Below are 20,135 nucleotides of genomic sequence, written 5' to 3'. Positions count from 1 at the left end.
TCCAGGTTCCTCCTCTAAGCCCTTCTTGTAGATGGGAGTGGCATTAGCCTTCTTCCAGTTGTCTGAGATATTCCCTGATCTCCATAACTTCTCAAAGATGATGGCCTCACAAAACATCAGCCAGCTCTTTTTACAAGCTCAGACATGAAGAAAAGGTTAAGAAGCCTTCTCAGTTGGTGGTGACTAATTCACCTCTCCTGTTTAAGAGCAGGCCAATATTTTCATTGTGTTTCTACTTGTTTACATGCCTGAAGAACCTTTTCTTGCAGTTTTTCACATTTCTGCCCAATTTCAATTCGAGACGAGCTTTTACGTTTCTCAAAATGAGTTTCTGCTTTTCTAACTGCATCTCTGCACACCCTGGCAATGCCCCTGTAGCTCTCAATGGGCATTCCTTTGCTTTTCCATCTCTGCTATGCTTGTCTTTTGGTTTTGAGCAGTCAGAAGCTTGTGGTTTAGTCAAGCTCCTTCTGCTCCCCTTGCCTTTATAGGGATGAACTGGTTTTTGTGCTTCCAGGAGAACGCTCTTGAAAAACTCCCAGCATTCACTAGCTCCTTTATCCTCCATGGAAGCTTCCTACAGAGAAGCTTCCACGAGCTCTGAGTGAACAGAATTTTGCTCTTCTAAAATCTAAACCCTTTGCCTTAGCACTAAACTTGAGTGTGCCTAGCAAGATCCCAAACCCCGCAATACTGTGATCCCTACAGCCAAGGATATCATTAGCAGAGATATTAAAAAGCAGGTTTTCTTGGTTTGTGAGTAGCAAGTCCAGCAGTGCCCCAGTCCTGGTTGGCCCATTTAACATTTGGATGAGGAAGCAGCTATTCACATGAAAGACTAGCAATGGATAGTAGTCTGAGCTCTTGATAAGTTATTACACCCTCTTGGCATCATTTCAGACCTTAGTACTTGTAGAGGCAGCATACCTCTTGTGACTCCCTGTCAGACTGGCAGATGGGCACCTCAATGACCCTTAACAGAATCACTATGAGCACTTGGCATTCCTTTTGTGGTACTCACTGTGTGCTGCTAGTATAGTTTCTCCTTGCAGATCTGTCGTGGTTTCGCCCTGGCTGGAGGCCAGACGTCCACCAAAGTCAGTCTATGACTCCCCTTAGTTGGACAGGGGAGAAAAAATATATATTAAGAGGCTCAGGAGTCAAAATAAGGACAGGTAGAGATCATTCTGTCATCGACGATGTGGGCCAAACAGACTCAACACAAAGTGAAGAGAGAAACTACTCTACTCTATTACACTACACTACAACTACAAAGAACAGTGAAGAAAAAACGGATTTGGCAGCGTGACCAGATCTTAAAACAAATGTAACCAGATCTTAAAACACTTTCCCCCCACCACTCCCTTCTTAGCAGACTTCAGTCAGGATTTTGCTCCCTTCTTCCCCCCGGCTCGCAGTACAGAGGGGGCAGGGACTGGGGAAGATGGGGTTCTCGGTAGCACCTTCTCTCCACCCCTCCATTCTAAGCAGACTTCCCTTTAGCCATGATCTTGCTCCATTCTTCCCCCTGTTCACAGTGCAGGGGGGCAGGGACTGGGAAAAAAAAATGGGGTTCTCAGTTACTTCTTCATGAGCTGTTTTCCTTTTCCAGATCTTAAGACACCTCTAACCTCCCCCCTGCTCCCTTCTTAGCAGACTTCACTCTAGCCATGACTTCACTCCCTTTTCCCCCTGATCGCAGCACAAGGGGGCAGGGACTGGGAGATGGGGGCTACGGTCAGTCCCTTGCAAGTTGGTTTCCCTCTCGGCCGGGAGGGAGGGGGCATTCATTCCACACCCTCCCCCTGCTACACCATGGGGTCCCACCCACAGGAGATAGTCCTCCACGAACTTCTCCAACATGAATCCTTTCCCCAGGGCTTCATCTATTCACAAGATGCCCTGGCGTGGGTCACTACTATGGCGGGCAGTCATAAATCACAATGTCTCTCAGTCCCAGTCCTCTGTGGGGTCACCAGCCTCCCCCAGCAAACCTGTTCCAGTACAAATCTCTCTCTCACTCATCTCTGTGTCTCTGTTTCTCTCCATGGGCTGCAAGTGCTGGCAGGGGTTTCTTCCAACGTAGGGTCACAGCATCTCCTTTATGTCTCCACCTGCTCCATCCAGCGTGGAGCCCCTCCACGAGCTGCAGGTGGGGTCTCGGCCTTTTCCATGGGTTTCTCCATGGGCTGCAGGGGCATCTTTCTCTCTGGCACCTGGGCCGCCTCTTCCCCCGCCCTTCTCCGGCCTTGGTGTCTGCACAACTCGTTACATCTCCTCGCTCCCTTCTCCAGTGGCAAAATGCAGCTGCTTCCGGGTTGTTTTCTCCTATATGTGATTCACAGAGGTGCTTGACTATCTCTTGTGCGGCGGCTTTGGCCTTGAATTGCTCGTTGTTTATAGTTAGGCTGGCAGAAAACTCTAACTGCTGCTTAAAGAAACCGTCTCAGCAGCACAGCCTCACAAAACTGCAACAAGATCTTGCTCGTGAGCGTCTACAGCTGTTAAAGCTTCATACCTGGGTTTTGTTGTAATGCTGGAAGGTGGGACTGAAGCAGAGTCCAGCTTTTGTAGGTCACCAGCGTCCAAGGTTCCTCATTCTCTGTGGTGCCCACCACAGCAGCATGGTTCTTATCCACCTCCTTCTAGGCCCCTCTAATACTGCACAGCCTTTTAAGCTTGACCACCTGACACAACAGATCATCAAGCTGTACACATCTTTTACAGGTACTTATCTTTTCTCTAGGAGAAGTGTCTGGGATCCTAGCAACCTCCCCTCTGTACTAAAGTCCCCTTCCTTAGCAGTTCCATCTGGGTTGAAGCATCAGACATCTCCAGGGCTTTCTCTGTAGAAACACTAGTTTTACCTCTGAGGCAAGTGCCCGCCATTATGGCAAAGACACTTCCCTGGCACTTCCCTGGGCTGTGGGCCCACAAACACTGTGCAAACTGCTGGGAAGTCTGCTGCGCCCTCTCGAACCCTGCCTGGACACCCCATCACAGCACTCTGTGTCACTAGCACTCTCTAGGGACACGAAAATCTCCCACGGTTGCTTCTGCCAATGCCCAAGCCACGTCAGCCTCTCTCTTAGGAGCTGCTGGCTCCCAGGGGGATCTCTGTTCTTCCTCAGGATCCCCCTGGCCCCAGGGACACACCTGTACACCTCGATCTAGCCCTCAGCCACAGAACTTACTGTTGCCACAGCTGCACACCTCACCAACTTTCCTTAATATTCTAAAGCAGATAATTTATACTTTTTCTCACAATTAAATTACTGGATAATTAAGTTTTTAATGGAAAAACAAACTGTGCAAATTTAAACCTAGCCTGTAAGCAAAGGACAATAAGGTAAGTACAACAGACAGTTAAATTGTACCCTTAGGTCTCAATTAACAGCTCAACCAACCCAGCACTGTTTCTTTCAGAAAAGCTGGTTTTCTTCCTGGCCCCACAGACCCGTAAATGGCTCAAGGCTGTTTATTGGCCCTTGCACAGTGGCAGGCTGTTACAGGATTACAGACAGCAAACAACCTTTCACAGAAACTGCATCTTCTGGGAATTTATAAGGATCTTGTGCAAGTGGTGAGAGTACCATGTAGCTCTGTTTAAATATACATATGTATTTCCAAAGGCAGTTTCTAGAAGTCTAGGTTGTTTTGCCAGTCTTGTAGACAGCAATGTTCACTGTTTTAAGAAACTTCACATACATTCCCACACAAGCCATGCACATATACTCCAGACAGCAGTTTATGAAGCACAAAGGGCTGTTAGCCAACAGAGAGATAACCAAAGTCAAAGGAATGAAATAATCCATTTGCAGGATCTCAGATACACCAAGTACACACATTCATATTTAAAGTAAAAAATACCCACCACAAAACAAAAGCCAGCCAGGGAGCATATACCTAAACTTGTAGATAAACACTCCACTGTAGAGATATCTCTGAGAGTAAAAAGTGAGCAGGCTAACAGACAGTGCTTCTCACTGATAAAAGAATTCATAAGATGTATTATTAGTTATAGGCTCCTCTAAGATCCACCTCAGACAATCGCAGTTCAGGGTACACTTCCAGCACTTACTTGTAATTCTTAAGAGCACTATCTCCAACACAAGGAACAAAAGACTGGGAGAAAGAAACAGCCTGGGAGAAATAAAAGACGGATGATGACTTTTTCTCACCTACGAGCTCATTTACTCATTTCCCCGCAAGCACGACTAAGTGGCATGTCAACAAAAGATGTGGGAAATGCAAGTTTTCATAGAATCACAGTATAGTTCAGTTTGGAAAGTACTTCTGGAGATTATCTGGCTCAACTTCTTTGCTCAAGCAGTTACACCTAAAGTTAGTCAGAAGAGTTCCGTGAAAACAGGCAAGTTGAGGTGAGGCTCCAAAACACATCAGCAATGGGAGTAAAAAAAATATGACTTACCTAAAAGAAGCATTCCCTGGTATAGATACCTGCATGCAATGACCCTTTTATTTTTTATACTCCATTCTGAAACTCCAACATTTTGTGTTTTCTGATTAAAGCATGTGTTCATCTACTGTTGTCAACTGGAAGACAACACAGACTGGATCCAAATAAATATTTCAAGAGCAATCTCAAGATTTCAGTGAATGTTAGGCACTTAAAAGATAAATTTAATTAAATAAACAAACAAACAAATTTGCTCACCTGGAGGTGAACTGACAGGATTCCTCTACTTTAAAAGATCCCTGTGGTCTTCTTGTTGCACCAGCAAGTGCTCTGAGCTGAAAAGGTAAGCAACAATGCAAGCTTATGAGGTTCCAGTCAGACACACTAGACACTCCTACGAATTCAATCTGGTTTAGCAGGCCCTGTGTACACCTATTTCAACCAACATGAATGTGTCATTTCAAAACACAGCATTGGTAACATGCATTTAGCTTTGTTCACTGAAGACAGTCACACACATTTTCAGCTACTGGTCAGAGCTAATAAACTGTTCGCCACAGTGAGGTCCCAAGTCATCTGCCCTCCATGTGTCTCTACGCATCAGGGAATCACTAGGAAGGTTTTACCCCTTCTACACTGAATTATTTTGCTATTTGAGTCAGTAACTGTTTCAGATAAAACACTTAAGTCTTGATTGGGAACCTGAAACAATCATTTCCACTCCCCATATGAAACGAGCCTAGCCTCTAGACTGAAGAACAAAGCTCCCTCAAGCTTGCCCAGTTGGTGTCCTCTTCATTCTCCATATGCAGCCACCCAGCTTACGAGACTTATACCCATGCTTTACCCTTCTTGGATAGGGGCTGTAACCAATAAGACACTGTTGAAGAAACTGGCACCTCTTCACCTTGTTGCTGTTCACTTCTTTTCAGTTCCATGTACACAGAAGTATCCATCTGCAGCCTGCAAAACACATGATGACTGCCACCCCGAATTGTCATTTCCTCTTTCACTAGTATGTAGGACTTCTTCCCACTCCTTAATCTCTGTATTTGTTGTTGTTTGGCCCCTTCTAAGGCTCCTGTCTCCTCACTCTACTGGGGGACTATAGCCACGTACCTTTAGCTTCTGGATTCGGGCTGTAAATGTATCAGCTAGGTGAGTGCACAGCACCCAAGTTTCTCTTTCTTTCTGGCTATAGTCTTCCTTATAAATCCACAGTTCTCTTCAGCAAGCAATGTCAAAATGGCACAGGTCCCAAAGGTTTTGATTTACCCTTCCTGTCTCCCCACACAGCCAGTGGAGGTGTACCAACAGAATTCAGACAGTGCTGTGAATATCTGGAAATTTCTGCTGTGATGGAGCCCCAAGCGCAAAAGCATGATTATGTTTTCCTGCCCCATACACAGGGAAGCTGTATGCAAATGTATAGAGGGTCCTGACCAGGTACACTTAGGGAGCAATTCCTCAAAAAAATTCCCAGTTCACTGTACTTATGGCTGGAATAAATTTCTTCATGGCGGCTTTTAAGGGATTATGTTTTGGATTTGTGCTGACAACACAGCGATGTTTTAATTACTGCTGAGCGGTGCTTATACAACATAAAGATGTCTTCTGCTCCTCTGCTTCTGCATGATTTCCCATGCCCCGACAGTGAGTAGGCTGGGGGTGCACAAAAAGTTGGGAAGGGACACATCTGGAACAGCTGACCCCATCTGACCAAAGGGATACCCTACCCCATACGACATCATGCTCCGCAGTAAAACTAGGGGGTGAGGTTTGGGGAAAGGCCACTACTCAGGGACTGGCTGAGCAGTGTCAAAAATTCACTGACCATTTTGTCTCTGTCTCTGGTGGAACTGGGTCAAGGCATGTTACAGATATGATAGAGGCTGGACTGAGGACAAGGACTTTCTCTGTTGCATTCAAACACAAAGAAACCACATTACGCTGCCTTGAACACCTGGGTCTTCCCTACATCAAAAAAAAAAGTTTCTCTTTGAAGGTGAAATAAAGTTATAACATACTTTGTTTTAAAATTCTATGGGACGTATCCTTCCAAGGCATTCGTAACAGTCACTGTTGACACAGCTAGTTTTAAAGTGAAAAATGTCATAAACTTACGATTTACCATGACCGTAATTACAGACTTTATACTGAAGTCACATAAAATAAGAGCTTCCTGAAAAATTAGCTGATTATTTCCTTTTATTATACTGAAATACTGAGCAAATTTCAAACTATTTATGATTTCTTCTGAAAGCTGTAGAAAATATTCAAAATGTCAAGTGAAATGGCATTTCTCGACAACTTATGTCATAGAAAATTAGTCTAAAAAGAATCATGATCTAATCTTCAGCACCCACATATCTTCCTGAGTGACCAAAGATACCCAGACAACAAGGAGGAAACAAGAAGCCTTGTTGAAACTTCAAAAGCACAGAGAAGATCCCATTCAGGGACAGATATTACCATATTGCTCCAAATGAAGGCATAACGAAGATGATGCATACTTGACCCAATTTTCCCCTAAAGAAGGAAGGATTATGTTGCTTATCCCTTAACAGGACACTCCCCAACAGGGTTATACTATCTCATGTATCTTGCATGACAAGCACTCTCTGAGAGGGCAATCACAAAGCTAAAAAAGAGTTCAAGGAGACTCTGGGAGTAGAAAAATAACATGCTGCTGTGCCAAAACTAATCACTCCTTTGGTCTGTCTGCCTGCTGAAGTTCTATTCCACACCAAAATACAGTCTTCCTCAAAAAGGAAGAATGTGTTGGCTTGTTGGTCTTTTGTTTATTGACTTTTTAACTCAGTCCATTCTCAGTAATGCATGAGACCTCAAAGGGATCTGAAACAGAATTGTAGAATTATTGAATGACTTGGGTTGGAAGGGATCTTTAAAGGTCATCTAGTCCAACTCTCCCTGCAATGAGCAGGGTCATCTTCAACCAGATCAGGTTCCTCAGGGCCCATTCCAATCTGACCTTGAATGTTTCCAGGGATGGGGCATCTACCACCTCTCTGGGCCACCTGTGCCAGTGTTTCACCACCCTCACAGTAAAAAAATTTCTTACTTAGTCTGAATCTCTTTTAGTTTAAAACCATTATGCCTTGTCTTACTAAAAAATCTGTCCCCATATTTCTTATAAGCCCCCTTTAAGCATTGAAAGACCCCAGTAATGTCTCCCTGGAGTCTTCTCTTCCCCAGGCTGAACAGGCCCAACTCTCAGCCTTTTCTCATAGGGGAGGTGCTCCAGCCCCCTGATTATTTTTGTGGCCCTCCTCTGAACTTGTTCCAACAGGTCCATATCTGTCTTGTACTGAAGACCCCAGAGCTGGATGTAGCGCTCCAGCTGCGGTTTCACTAGAGTGGAGTTGAGGGGCTGAATTATTCCCCTCAACTTGATGGCCATGGTTCCTTTTATGTAGCAAAGTTGGCTTTTTGGGCTGCAAGCACACATCCCCAGCCTGTATCAATACCAGGGGTTGCCCTGATGCGGGTGCAGGACCCTGCACTTGGCCTTGTTGAACCTCATGAGGTTCACATAGCTCACTTTCTGAGCTTGCGCAAGTCCCTCTTAATGTGGTTTAAAACCACATGTCAATAAAAACATATATAGGCACAGGTATTATCCACACATATTATCCACTTCATACAATTCTGAACTTCTATCAGCAACAGAAGATACTAGTCTGATATGCATACCTAAAATAAAGATAACTGGCAGGTGAGCCTGGCAGGTGAGCCTGGATTGCTCTGAGAAGGAGATACCATCTCTAACATCCTGTTGGCACAGAAACACTGGCGCAGAGGGGTGATGATTACGTTGGTTGTGTTGTTGCCAGAAACTTTCCATCTCAGGGATCTATAAAATTACCTTTCAGAAATGAAATGTGGAGGGCTACAATAGGGCATTCCTCACATGCATAGCAGAGAAAATGCTCATGTTAGCCCCTTTGATATCTTAGTTGTGTATTTGAGCTCTGCTGAATCAAAGTTTAGCCTGTGCTCAGATCAGCATTCTCTAATACATAAATATTCAAAATATCAAGTTGCTGCTTCAAAAAAATAACAAAACTATGAAAAAAGCCCAAATGGACACCAGAGAAAAACTTGTCACTGTAGTTTTGCTCTGCAGATTTTCTCCGTAAAGAAGGTGCACGAGGAGTTCCTGAAGATCCTCTAGACCTGACCATTTTTAGAGTAAGCTTATAAGCATGTACACAACAAAAAAGCAGCCTGAAAGATAATATACTCCTCATTAATAAGATACAGCTTAGAGAGGTACAATTTTTACAGCTCTCATGGGAGTGGTTGTGAAATCGTTTATATGCATTAAGGAAAGGAAACTTTTATGGATGTTTTGTGAGGATTGCCATGTACGAATTTCGATTAGGTACTTCAGTAGCCTCACGTCACATCATAGAATTCCATGGTTTTAAAAGTATAGTGTAGAGTGGTCCTCGTGGAAAACCACATGATTATTAAATCAAAGTGGAGATAGGAATTTTTCTTTATGTCAGCTTGAAAAGAAATAAAGAAAATCTGGCAGCTCACCTTGCCTTTCCTGTATCCTATACTGATAAGCTGAAATTCTGTCTATCACTATGATGTACAATAGAAACAGCGTATCACCCAGACAGTTAAAATACTTCTGTCACTTCATTCTTACTAAAAATACAAAAGAAAACTCAAATGAGCACAGAAATTCCTGAACAGCCTCATACCAACAGGGTCCCAGAACATGCCTAACACATACTGCCAGCTCACGTAAGGCAGCAACAACTCTTTGCACAACACAGCTGCTTCTGTGTTGCACCTGTGCCCTACTGCAGCCACCCATCCTGCCAGCTCTCAGCAGATGGCAACTGCAAGAGTTACCATGTGCTCCCAAAGAGAGGAAGAGCAGACCTTCAATGCGAATGAACATCTGTTAGTTCCGGGTCCTGGTTGCAGAATAAATTCCAGGTTTTCTTTGGAATTATGTATTCTGAAGAGATAAGACACCCAGGAGGAAACCAGGAATTCACCTCCCATCTGGCCACCCTCATAATCAGGCCATACCCATGATCCTGTGTGTGCATTTCCCTGAAACACGATTCTTTCTTGCACTCTGGCTAGTGAGGGCACAGAGGACACACATCTCCCAGGTGACAGCCCACAGCTTGACAAATAGACTATTTGCTTTGGATACAGGGGGTTAAAGTGCTGCATTTCCCATGTCATCTGCAGTCATGTAACCCCGGGGCCACAGACTGTCACTGCCTAGCAGGGGTAGCGACGTCCACCTGTCTCACCCAGGGATGCATGCAAACAGAGGCAGTAGCTGGACAGTCCACACAGCACTCCTGCCTCATCAACGCAAGGCAAGGCAAGGCAAGGCAAGGCAAGGCAAGGCAAGGCAAGACAAGGCAAGGCAAGGCAAGGCAAGGCAAGGCAAGGCAAGGCAAAGGAAGGCAAGGCAAGACAAGGCAAGGCAAGGCAACTACCCTGTCATTGTTGGGTACTATTTTGGGCACAATTTCTTGAAACAACAGAAATCACAGAGATATTTTTGCCAAAGAAACACAGAACAGATAGGGATTTTCATTAATGCGTGCTTGGAAATAAATACTCATGGAGCTGAGATTGTTGACATCTCCTCCACCTTATGTCGTAAGAATTTAGACATTAATTTTATTTTAAGCCTATACTGCTACCCACCTAGGCATGAGTCAGCAGTGTATCAACATGTGTCAACAACATAACATTGTGGTGGCAACAGCCAACCATACAGTGGGCTGAATTAGCAAAAGAGTAGCCAGCACTTGAAGGGAAGTGATTCTCTTCCTCCATTCGGCACAGCACACCTCGTTGGTACTGCTATGCTCAAGGTTGGGCTCCCCAGTATAAGACAAATCTCAGCCTACTGGAGTGAGACCAGTGAAGAGCCACCATGATGGCTGGGGTCCTGAAGCACATACGTACCAGGCCAAGAAAGCTGTAATTCCGTCTGTAATTAAGTTCAAGGCTGGGGAGGATCTTCATGCTGTCTTTGGCTATGTGATAGAAAGGTGCAGAGAAGACAGAGCCAGGCTGTTCTAGGAGATGTGCCTGGGAAAGGACAAGAACCAACTGCCACAAGTTGTATCAAGAGAGATTCCAGTAACATACTGTCACAGGAAAAACAATTTATCCTCATACAGGGAATTTCCATTACTGTAATTCATTTGCCAGTTAACAATCGTTTAATTACACATTCTGGTATGAAGGCAGAGAGAAACCAACCAACCAGCCCTTAGGACAATCACCCCTATCTCCTTCCGTTCAGACACCACTTCTCCCCACCCTTAGCTCTTCAGTCCCTTCACCACACACTATGCTCAGCCCCTTTGGTGAGGTGTTGGGTGGCCCAGGAGACTGCGACCAGCATGTGCATGGTGGTTCCTTCATTGGCAGCAACCCTTTCCGGCTGCACCTCTTGGCTCCTGCTCAAGCAGCCCCATAGCTCCAGGTCCAGCCCAGGCATGGTCTTCTCTCTTTTGTCCTCCTGCTCAGGCCTTGTTTCTCCTTTTGCTTGGTGCTCACCCCTTTAAGATAATTTCACAGAGGTGCCACAGACTCCCCATGAGGGTGTCCTGCCAAGGATCCTTTGAAGCCAGCTGGAACCATCTGTGACCGGCTCAGGACAGCCTCTGGTCTCTCCTCAGAGGGCCCTCCCAGCAGCCCAGCTACCAAAACCTTGACAACATGGCAGGGGGGAGGACGGGTGGAATCATGATGAAGGCTATCAAACACTGAACAAGTTGCCCAGAGGCTCTGGAAGCCCTGTCCTTGGAGGTGCTCCACACTCAGCTGGACAAAGCCCTGAGCAATCTGGCCTAATGCCCATGCCAGCCCTCCTCTGAGAGGGGCGCAGATGACATGGGGCCCACAGAGCCTTTGCAGCGCCAGTCAAATTCTGTGACTCTACAGAATTGTTTGAATCACTTTCAGTCCCAGGAGAGGTTTGGAAGGCAGAGCAGAACATGTTTCTCTCTGCATTACTGAGGACAGCCAGCCTGCCCTTGCAGGTAAGTAACTATTCTCACAGTCTGTGAGCAAAGATGACAGGCAAGCACAGCTACAGCTGGCTCCTGCTCTGAGGAGAGGGGAACAGAGCCTGAAGAGGCAAACTGAAAGGCAGCTTTCAGACACAAAATGTAGCACAACAGGGAGTCGCACCAGCCAGGCATAGATTGATTCTGCATTTCAAAGCACTGTGGAGTATCTACCACCTGCCAGAAACCGAGTGTGCTCTCCCTACCCTGCTGTTTCTTGGGCCAGGAGCTGGTTCAGCCCTGGAGCCATTGTGACCTTCAAGCCATGACCAAAGCCTTGCCTGCACCTGTCAATCTTCCTGGGCCATGCCTGAGGGAGAGCGAGGCTGAATGCTTGCTTTCTCTGGGCTTCCTGCGGGGTACAACTGCCCTGCAGTTATGTGGTTGTGCTGGTTGGTGGGCCTCACTGTGGAGGAGAGAAGGTTCTGGCACCCTGGTTAGAGGGTAGGGTTGAACAGTGTCAGTTAGACACTAACAAGTCAATGGGGCCAGATGGGATTCACCCGAGGGTGCTGAGAGAGCTGTCAGATGTACTAGCCAAACCCCTTTCCATCATCTACCAGAAATCCTGGCAGACTGGGGAAGTTCCACTCGGCTGGAGGCTGGCAGATGTGACACCCATATATAAGAACGGCCAGAAGGAGGATCCAGGAAACTACAGGCCTGTCAGCCTGACCTCTGTCCCGGGGAAGATCATGGAGAGGGTCATCTTGGGAGCTATCATGCAGCACATGTGAGATGGCCAGGGGATCAGGCCTAGTCAACATGGGTTTACAAAAGGTAGATCCTGTCAAACTAACCCGATCACCTTCTATGACAAGGTGACCCGCTTAATGGACAAGGGGAAGGCTGTGGATGTAGTCTACCTGGACTTAGTAAAGCCTTTGACACGGTTTCTCACAGCATTCTGACTGAGAAACTGGCTGCCACTGGCCTTGACAGGTGGACCCTCAACTGGGTTAAAAACTGGCTGGATGGCCAGGCCCAAAGGGTGATGGTGAATGGAACCAAATCCAGCTGGAGGCCGGTCACGAGTGGCGTCCCCCGGGGCTCAGTCCTGGGTCTGGTCATATTCAACATCTTTATCAATGGCCTGGATGAAGGGATTGAATGCTCCCTCAGTAAGTTTGCAGATGACACTAAGCTGGGAGGAAGTGTTGATCTGCCTGAGGCTAGTGAGACTCTTCAGAGGGATCTGAACAGACTGGACCAATGGGCTGAGACCAACGGGATGAAGTTTAACATGGCCAAGTGTAGAGTGCTGCACATGGGACATAACAACCCCATGCAGTGCTACAGGCTTGGGGGAGACTGGCTGGAGACCTGTCAGGAAGAGAAGGACCTGGGGGTGTTGGTTGACTGCAGGCTGAATATGAGCCAGCAGTGTGCCTGGGCAGCCAAGAAGGCCAATGGCCAATGGCCAATGGCATCTTGACTTGTATCAAAAACAGTGTGGCCAGTAGGTCTAGGGAGCTGATTGTACCCCTGTACTCGGCATTGGTGAGGCCACACCTTGAGTACTGTGTGCAGTTCTGGGCTCCCCACCATAAGAAGGACATTGAGGTCCTTGAGCAAGTGCAGAGAAGGGCAACGAGGCTGGTGAAGGGGCTGGAGGGCAAATCATATGAGGAACAGCTGAGGGAGCTGGGGATGTTTAGCCTGGAGAAGAGGAGGCTGAAGGGAGACCTTCTCACCACCTACAACTACCTGAAGGGAGGTTGTAGAGAGGTGAGCAATGGTCTCTTCAGCCAGGTGACAGAAGATAGAACAAGGGGAAATGGCATGAAGCTGTGCCTGGGCTGGTTTAGATTAGATATTAGAAAAAAATGTTTTACTGAAAGAGTTGTCAGGGCCTGGAACAGGCTGCCCAGGGAGGTGGTTGAGTCACCTTCCCTGGATGCGTTCAAAAAAAGGGTAGATGAGGTACTCAGGGATATGGTTTAGCATAGGATGGGAATGGTTGGACTCGATGATCTTCAAAGGTCTCTTCCAACCTTGTGATTCTGTGATTCTGTGAACACAGGTCTCCAACCCTCCTAGGAAATGGTCTGACCCTGCGTGCTGTTCAACAGGGAGGCAACTCCCCCACCTGAACAGGCCCTGCTTGTTTGGTTTTATTTCTCATTCATAGTTGGTTTCCACAGCTGCTCTTGACTGGATTATGTGGGCCTGAGGTGGACAATGTATCTGTCTTAGGCACTTTCTGACACCATTTAGAGAGGAGTTCACTGGGGATGTCAGAAGTTAATTGGTTCTCTTTCTCAGTCCCCACAGATCACGTCCACAGGCAGGAACAGCATTGGGTATCCCACTCAGCTCTCTTCTTGGTTTGTCAGGCCTATGGCTGCTTTGCTTGTCACCACTCCAGTAGCACTGGGAAACACCCAAAAAATGTGCTACTGTGAATATGGACCTATGTAGTAATATTCCCAAACTGTAATTCACTGGGACCTCACTTGGAAATGTCCACAGCAAAGGCACTGGCACTGCCTGACATCCACACAAGGAAACCATATCTGCATTTTGTCACAGTCCTCATGAGGTACTTTCAACCTGTATTTGTCAGATTTGATTTTGTTTCCACTACTGAGAAAAAGATTACAGTTAACATACAGCCTAAGTCAGTCTAAGCACCAAAGTTCAGAGATGGTGTTCTAACCAGGAAGTCTGAATTCTCTTCTTTCCTATCTTTTCATCTTTTACAGTATCTGGATCCAAGTCCCTGCGTTCTGCAAACACACGCACAGAGAAACACCATGACTTTAGCATCACGCCTCCAAATCCCTTCTAAGCCAGTGGGGAAATGCAAACTGTATGAAGCCTCCCTGAAAAGCCACTGATCCTGTTAACCACAGCACACACCCAACAACTGTCAACTGGATTATGAAAGAAAGAGAACAGCAGCCACTTTCTTTGCCAAACCTGGCTGCAAAAGGTAGCAGTATCACCTGGGGGTTTTATCTACTAGCCTAGCAGAAAACACATGCCCATTGAAAGGGAGATCTGCACTCAGTTTTGTCTTTCTCTCGAGTAGTCTTCCATCCAGTAAACCTCTCAGGAGAGAGGTTGTGCTTTCATCCAAAAACACAGGAAAGCTTGACTTGCTGGAAGCCCTGTAGTCCAGTTCCGGGCCCTGTCCCATGGAATATTTCAGAGTTTATCCTATTAGAATTTAAGATAAAATGCATGAATAGGCTGGGCAACAAGGACAAGAATGCAGATTCTTGGAGAAAAGACTGACACGTACCACACTGAACTGTGCATTACTGGAGCCATCTTCCCATGCCATAAGCCAGACAAACCCACAAGCCTCACGAAGAGTTAACCTGCAGGCACCTACCTGTGCCCAATGCACTGGGTACTCAACCAGGCATCGCCTGCCACCAGGCCATTTCCTACCTCCTCCCCATTACCAGAGATTGTCTCCAGGTCCTGAGGGGGCAGAAACTGGCTAGCACAAGTGGTCAATTTTTATTTTCTGCCTTGCTGGGCTTTAAAATGTCAGTTTTATGGTTGGTTTTCTTGGGTTTTTTATTTTGTTTTGTTTTGTTTTTTTATTGTGAAACCATTGAGATGAACATGGTCTCCTCATGCCTGATACAATGTCTGTGGATCACCCACAACCTGGTCTACTGCCAGGTGATCCTAGAATTCTTCTTGGTGGCAGCTTTGGGGATAGGGTTCCTCTTCCTGCCACAGCGGCAGGCGAACGACATCGAGGGGCAGTTCACGCCGACGCGGGGGCCGGCCAAGGCCGAGCGCGACTTCGTGCGGCGGCACTTCCCCACCGACGACTCGCAGCGCTTCTCCGCGCCGCGGCTGCCCACCGAGGGCGCCTACGCCGCTCTCGTGGCCGTGGCGGCGGAAGGGAGCTCGGTCCTGGCCCGGCCGGCGCGGCTCGACGTGCTGCAGCTGGACGCGGCGGTGCGCGCCTGCGGCTACGAGCAGGTGTGCGCCCGCAGCGGCCACACCTGCGCCAGCGCCAACCCGCTGCTGCCGCTGCTCAGCGACGCGGCGGCCGCTGCCCTGGAGAACCTCACCTTCCCCCTCAGCGGCCGCACCTTCCTGGGGGCCGCGCTGGGCGGTGTGCAGACGGACGCTGGCGGGAGGGTACTGTCGGCGCGGGCCCTGAAGCTGCTGTACTACCTGCGGGAGGACGGTCCCGCGGCGGCGGCGGAGAGCCAGCGGTGGCTGGAGGAGTTCCTGCGGGACATCCCGTCCGAACTGGAGGAGATGCGCCTCGCCTCAGTCCAGGTAAGGCAGCGGGGTCCGCGGCCGTAGAGGGGCCACCCCGTCGCCAGAAGGCCGATGGTGGAGGGTGGCGAGAGGCTGGGTCGGTCTCTTGGCTTGTCTGCCGCGCTCCCAGCGGGGCTTCCAGCGCCCTCCGCTCCGCGCTGCCCATGCCAGGCACCTGCCTTGGCCTGCGCTGGGTGCAGGCAGCGCCTGAGGCGGCTGCGAGGGCCGCGGAAGTGCCGCCGTGCCACCACGCTGCTTATCGGTGCCGGTGCGTGTGTGTAGAGACCGAGAAAAAGAGCCGCGAGTGCTTCATGTTCCTCCTTGTTTCCCTGGCAGGTGACTTACTTTACCTCACTGTCGAGGCAACGGGAGTTTGAAGGAAATACCGAGAGCGTGATCCCGCTCTTCTCTGTAACATACTTCTTGACAATAACCTTTTCCATCGTCTCTTGCCTAAGGTAAAACCTCTTCTAAGCTACGGATCGATGAGGGGTGACCTCTGCTCTTCTTCACCTTGCCTAAGCTGCTTCTGCGCTTGTAAAGCAAAGTCATTCTTGAAGCTGCAGGCTTCACGGAGTAACAGGCAGTGTGTATGGCCTTGCTGATTCTCTCCTCCTTGGGTGTGTGTTTCCCAACTGCTTAAATGGTGTTCATGGAAAGTACCAGACGAATACCTGAACAGGTGTTTGGTTCAGACACGCAGAGCTTTCCGAATGCTCGGATCTATTTGTCAGTTCTTTGAAGCCATCAGACCTTTCTGTAGTCCCTGCCTCATAAGAATCCTTTTTGTAGCAGATGGTTGGGGAACTGTTTGAATAACTGAAAAACACTCTGACAGAGTAAATGCTTTTCATTATGAAAGGGTTCCACAGCTCACGGAGAATTGAGAGCTCTCCTACAGATCACAGCTTGCATCAAGAGTTCTTTTCACAGACAGTCGTTGCTATCTGTGCACTTGCCATGCCAAACATCCTGGTGAAATGCTTGACACGTAACTAAGATGCTCCTCAAACTATTTTCAGATTGAGCTGTATAAGAAATAATGTCTGGCTCGCGTGCTGTGGAGTGGTCTCTGCCGGCTTAGCTGTATTAAGCAGCTTTGGATTGATGCTCTTCTGTGGAGTGCCGTTTGTGGTCACTGTAGCAAACGCACCATTTCTTATTCTCGGTAAGTAGACAGAGCGACTCGGATTCAGACAGAAAGACCGTGGAGGTGGAGCCTCTCTGAGCTCCTTCCTCACCGTATTTCCCTGTTTCGTCCTCTTCTCTTTCCTAGAGGCATAGTACAGAAAGCATTTATATGTATCATTAGCTCTGGGTAAGTTTGTCTACCCCAGAAGAGTTTGCTGTGAGGGCTGTTCTGTGAGACTACTGAATTTGTCGGCAGTTTAAGCAGGTACAGAAGCCTCCCCCAAAGCCTCCACCTCTTGGCTACCACTTTTTGCAACACAGGGAGATATCTTCACTTCTCTGCTGTTAGTCGTCCTCCAGGCAGCTCAACAGTGGCACCTCCAGGCAGCTCAACAGGGACACCTTGGAACATGTGTCCCGTGTGCAGCTCGTGCTCCACTTGTACTGGCTTAACCCAGTACCTGTATTCTGAGGTGACTCTGGGAAGTGAGTTGCCCTAACTTTTTGTATCCCATTTTCAGAGTGTAGTCTTTGCTCAGGTAAAACCGTGCCTGAAGCAGTGAGCTGGACTGTCTGTGATTTCAAGTAGAAATCCATCTCATTTGGTGAAGAGGTGAAATTTCCTCTGTGATATATTGACTGTGTCCAAAAGATCTCACGTAGCTGTACAAGTGAAGTGATGTACCATTTGTGCAACCATCTCCTCCCAAAATGCAAGGAAGTTAGTAGCATCACAGTTGCACCGACTGCTTGACAGACAGCACTGCACTATCCAAATACCAGGAGTTAATGTTGCTGCAAGCAGATTACTGCTTTTAAAATCCTTACCTGGTGTAAATGACATGCAGACTTGTCTAATTGGTGTTAAAACAACCAAATTATCAGTCCATTAGACAATGGCTTTGAAGCCTGCCTGCCCTCCAGAAGCAGCCTGGCTCGCTGCCATCCCCTATTATCTGGTGACTTAACTCGTCTTTGCATGTCTACTGGCAGTTCCCTGTTCAGGCTACAATTAGTGGTTTTCTCTGTTTTATGCTTAGCTGTATTGTCTGCGCTTGCTCCTCTGTCCAGGCAGGCTTGCCTCCCCTTTTTGCATGGTTAATTTTTAGGGAATAGAAGATTAAGTACAATTGGCAAAATAGTGAAAGGTCTGACCTGTAGCCTTCCTGGCAGGGTTTCCCAGGACTGGTGGATAATACAAGCAGGAGCATCAGTATAAACGTAAAGATAAACAAACATAACTCATGAAGAAATATTCAAAGGTAAACTGGAGAGAAGAAAAGTGGAGAGCAAAGAGCATAAAACCCCCAAACCACTGGAGAACTGGGATCACTGTTCTCCCATGTGAAAGTAACTGTTCTCCCTGTCTGCTGAAGTCAGAGAAAGATATTACTGGTCTAATTTGCCTCAGTGATGAAGAAGAGATTCCAGAGGTAATGGGGAACTCTTCCAGATGAGCATCAGAATAAACAATTTATTTAAATCTCTGTAATCTGTATTACTGGAGACGTGGACAGCAGATGCAACGTGGTCAGAGATGGGCTAGGTGTGCTCAGTGCTTCAGCAGAGGAGGGTGAGGGCTCAGCAACCCATCAGGTCACCAGGGGTTTCTGAAATGTGAGACATTCAGCGACACAGAAAGGATGTGTTTTCCTGTATCTGTTGATCCGGCCTCAGCCCTAAAGCAATGTGAATATCCTGACTTTACTTTTCTGACTTTGATGTCAGAAAAGGGCTTGAATGGGATTAGTTCTGTGCTTTCCTTGGGTGTTAGTGGAAGCTGCTTTTTGCAGTGAAGCATTAACTTTTTCTCCTCTTGCAGGAGTCGGTGTTGATGACATGTTCATCATGATCGCTTCCTGGGAACAAAGTTTGAGGAAAAAAGAGAAATCCAACATCAAAACTCTGCTGGCCGAGACTTACGCAGAAGCAGCCCTTTCTGTGACCATCACCACTCTCACGGATGTTTTGGCCTTCTTCATTGGCACCTGGACTGCTTTTCCGTCCGTGAGATCATTTTGTCTCTATACAGGCACTGCTTTTGTCTTCTGCTACATATATACCATGACCTTCTTTGGGGCAAGTATTGTCCTAAATCATAAAAGGGAGCAAGGAAACCGACACCGGCTAACATGCGTGCCGGTGGAAGTGGAGAAAGATGGGGCTGAGACGTCCTGCTTGTACAACGCTTGCTGCACAGGCAGCTGCTCTAGGAAGCCTTCTCAGCCAGAAGGCAAGCATCCAATGAGTATCTTCTTTAAAAAGTATTATGGCCCTTTCTTCAGAACTAAAGGGATCCAGCTACTTGTGGTGTTGCTGTACGGAGCATATTTGGGCAGCATGGCAAGGGGAGGTTTCACTTGAGACAACCCACCCCAGTTTGAGGACCAAATCAAAAAGCAGGACTCAGGATAAAATAGAAGCTTCACAGTTCTTCATCCAGACCGTGAACGTGACCTCAGCCATTGATGAGAAGAATCTTCTCAATCAGTTGAGAGAGACAGCCAAGCAGTGCAGTATTCCATTCATGGTGTACCACCCAGCGTTCATCTACTACGATCAGTACCTGGTGGTAGTGCAGAACACCATTCAGAACATTGTCATTGCTGCTGGGGCAATGCTCGTCGTCTCCCTTTTCCTTATTCCCAACCCGTTGTGCTGCTTGTGGGTGACTTTTGCCATCGCTTCTGTTATAGTTGGTGTTGCTGGTTTCATGGCGTTTTGGAAAGTCAATCTGGATTCCATATCCATGATCAACCTGGTCATTTGCATAGGGTTCTCCGTGGATTTTTCGGCTCATATTTCCTATGCCTTTGTTACGAGTGGAGAGTCGTCCGCCAATAAAAGGGCAGTTGACGCTCTGTCCCTGCTGGGCTACCCTATACTACAAGGTGCAGTTTCTACTATACTGGGAGTAGTTGTCCTGGCTGCAGCAAAAACCTACATCTTCAGGACGTTTTTCAAGATCATGTTCCTTGTGATTTTGTTTGGGGCTCTTCACGGCCTTGTTTTCATTCCAGTGTTTTTAACCTTTTTTTGAAACTTTGACAGCTCACCCCACCAAACAAAACCCAACACCAGATCACCCCGCGATACCAAACCTAAAAATCTAGAGTTTAGGTTTAGAAATGACAAAGATTGCCCTTGATTAAGTTAAATGGAATATATTTGCATTTATTATATATTTATGATGCGGAGATTAAAATGCACTGATTTTCAAGGAGTGTGAGAAATGAAGAAACTGAAGGGCAGAAAAACAC

General features: G+C 47.3%; 1 protein-coding gene across 1 annotated transcript; it reads left to right on the top strand.

Moving 5' to 3' along the window:
* Nucleotides 1-15,087: 15,087 nt before the first annotated feature.
* Nucleotides 15,088-19,915, top strand: LOC311189112 (patched domain-containing protein 3-like; the record flags this gene model as incomplete). Its single annotated transcript, XM_084260692.1, has 5 exons — nucleotides 15,088-15,762; nucleotides 16,081-16,202; nucleotides 16,767-16,912; nucleotides 18,698-19,218; nucleotides 19,286-19,915. 5 exons carry the CDS (start codon nucleotides 15,088-15,090, stop codon nucleotides 19,913-19,915), a joined length of 2,094 nt encoding a protein of 697 aa, XP_084116818.1.
* Nucleotides 19,916-20,135: the final 220 nt, after the last annotated feature.

Source organism: Gallinula chloropus (genome assembly GCF_964237585.1).
Source record: "Gallinula chloropus genome assembly, chromosome: 2".
NCBI classification, from domain to species: Eukaryota; Metazoa; Chordata; class Aves; order Gruiformes; family Rallidae; genus Gallinula; species Gallinula chloropus.
The sequence above is the reverse complement of the archived record's forward strand: the minus strand, read 5'-3'. Positions and strand labels throughout refer to the sequence as shown.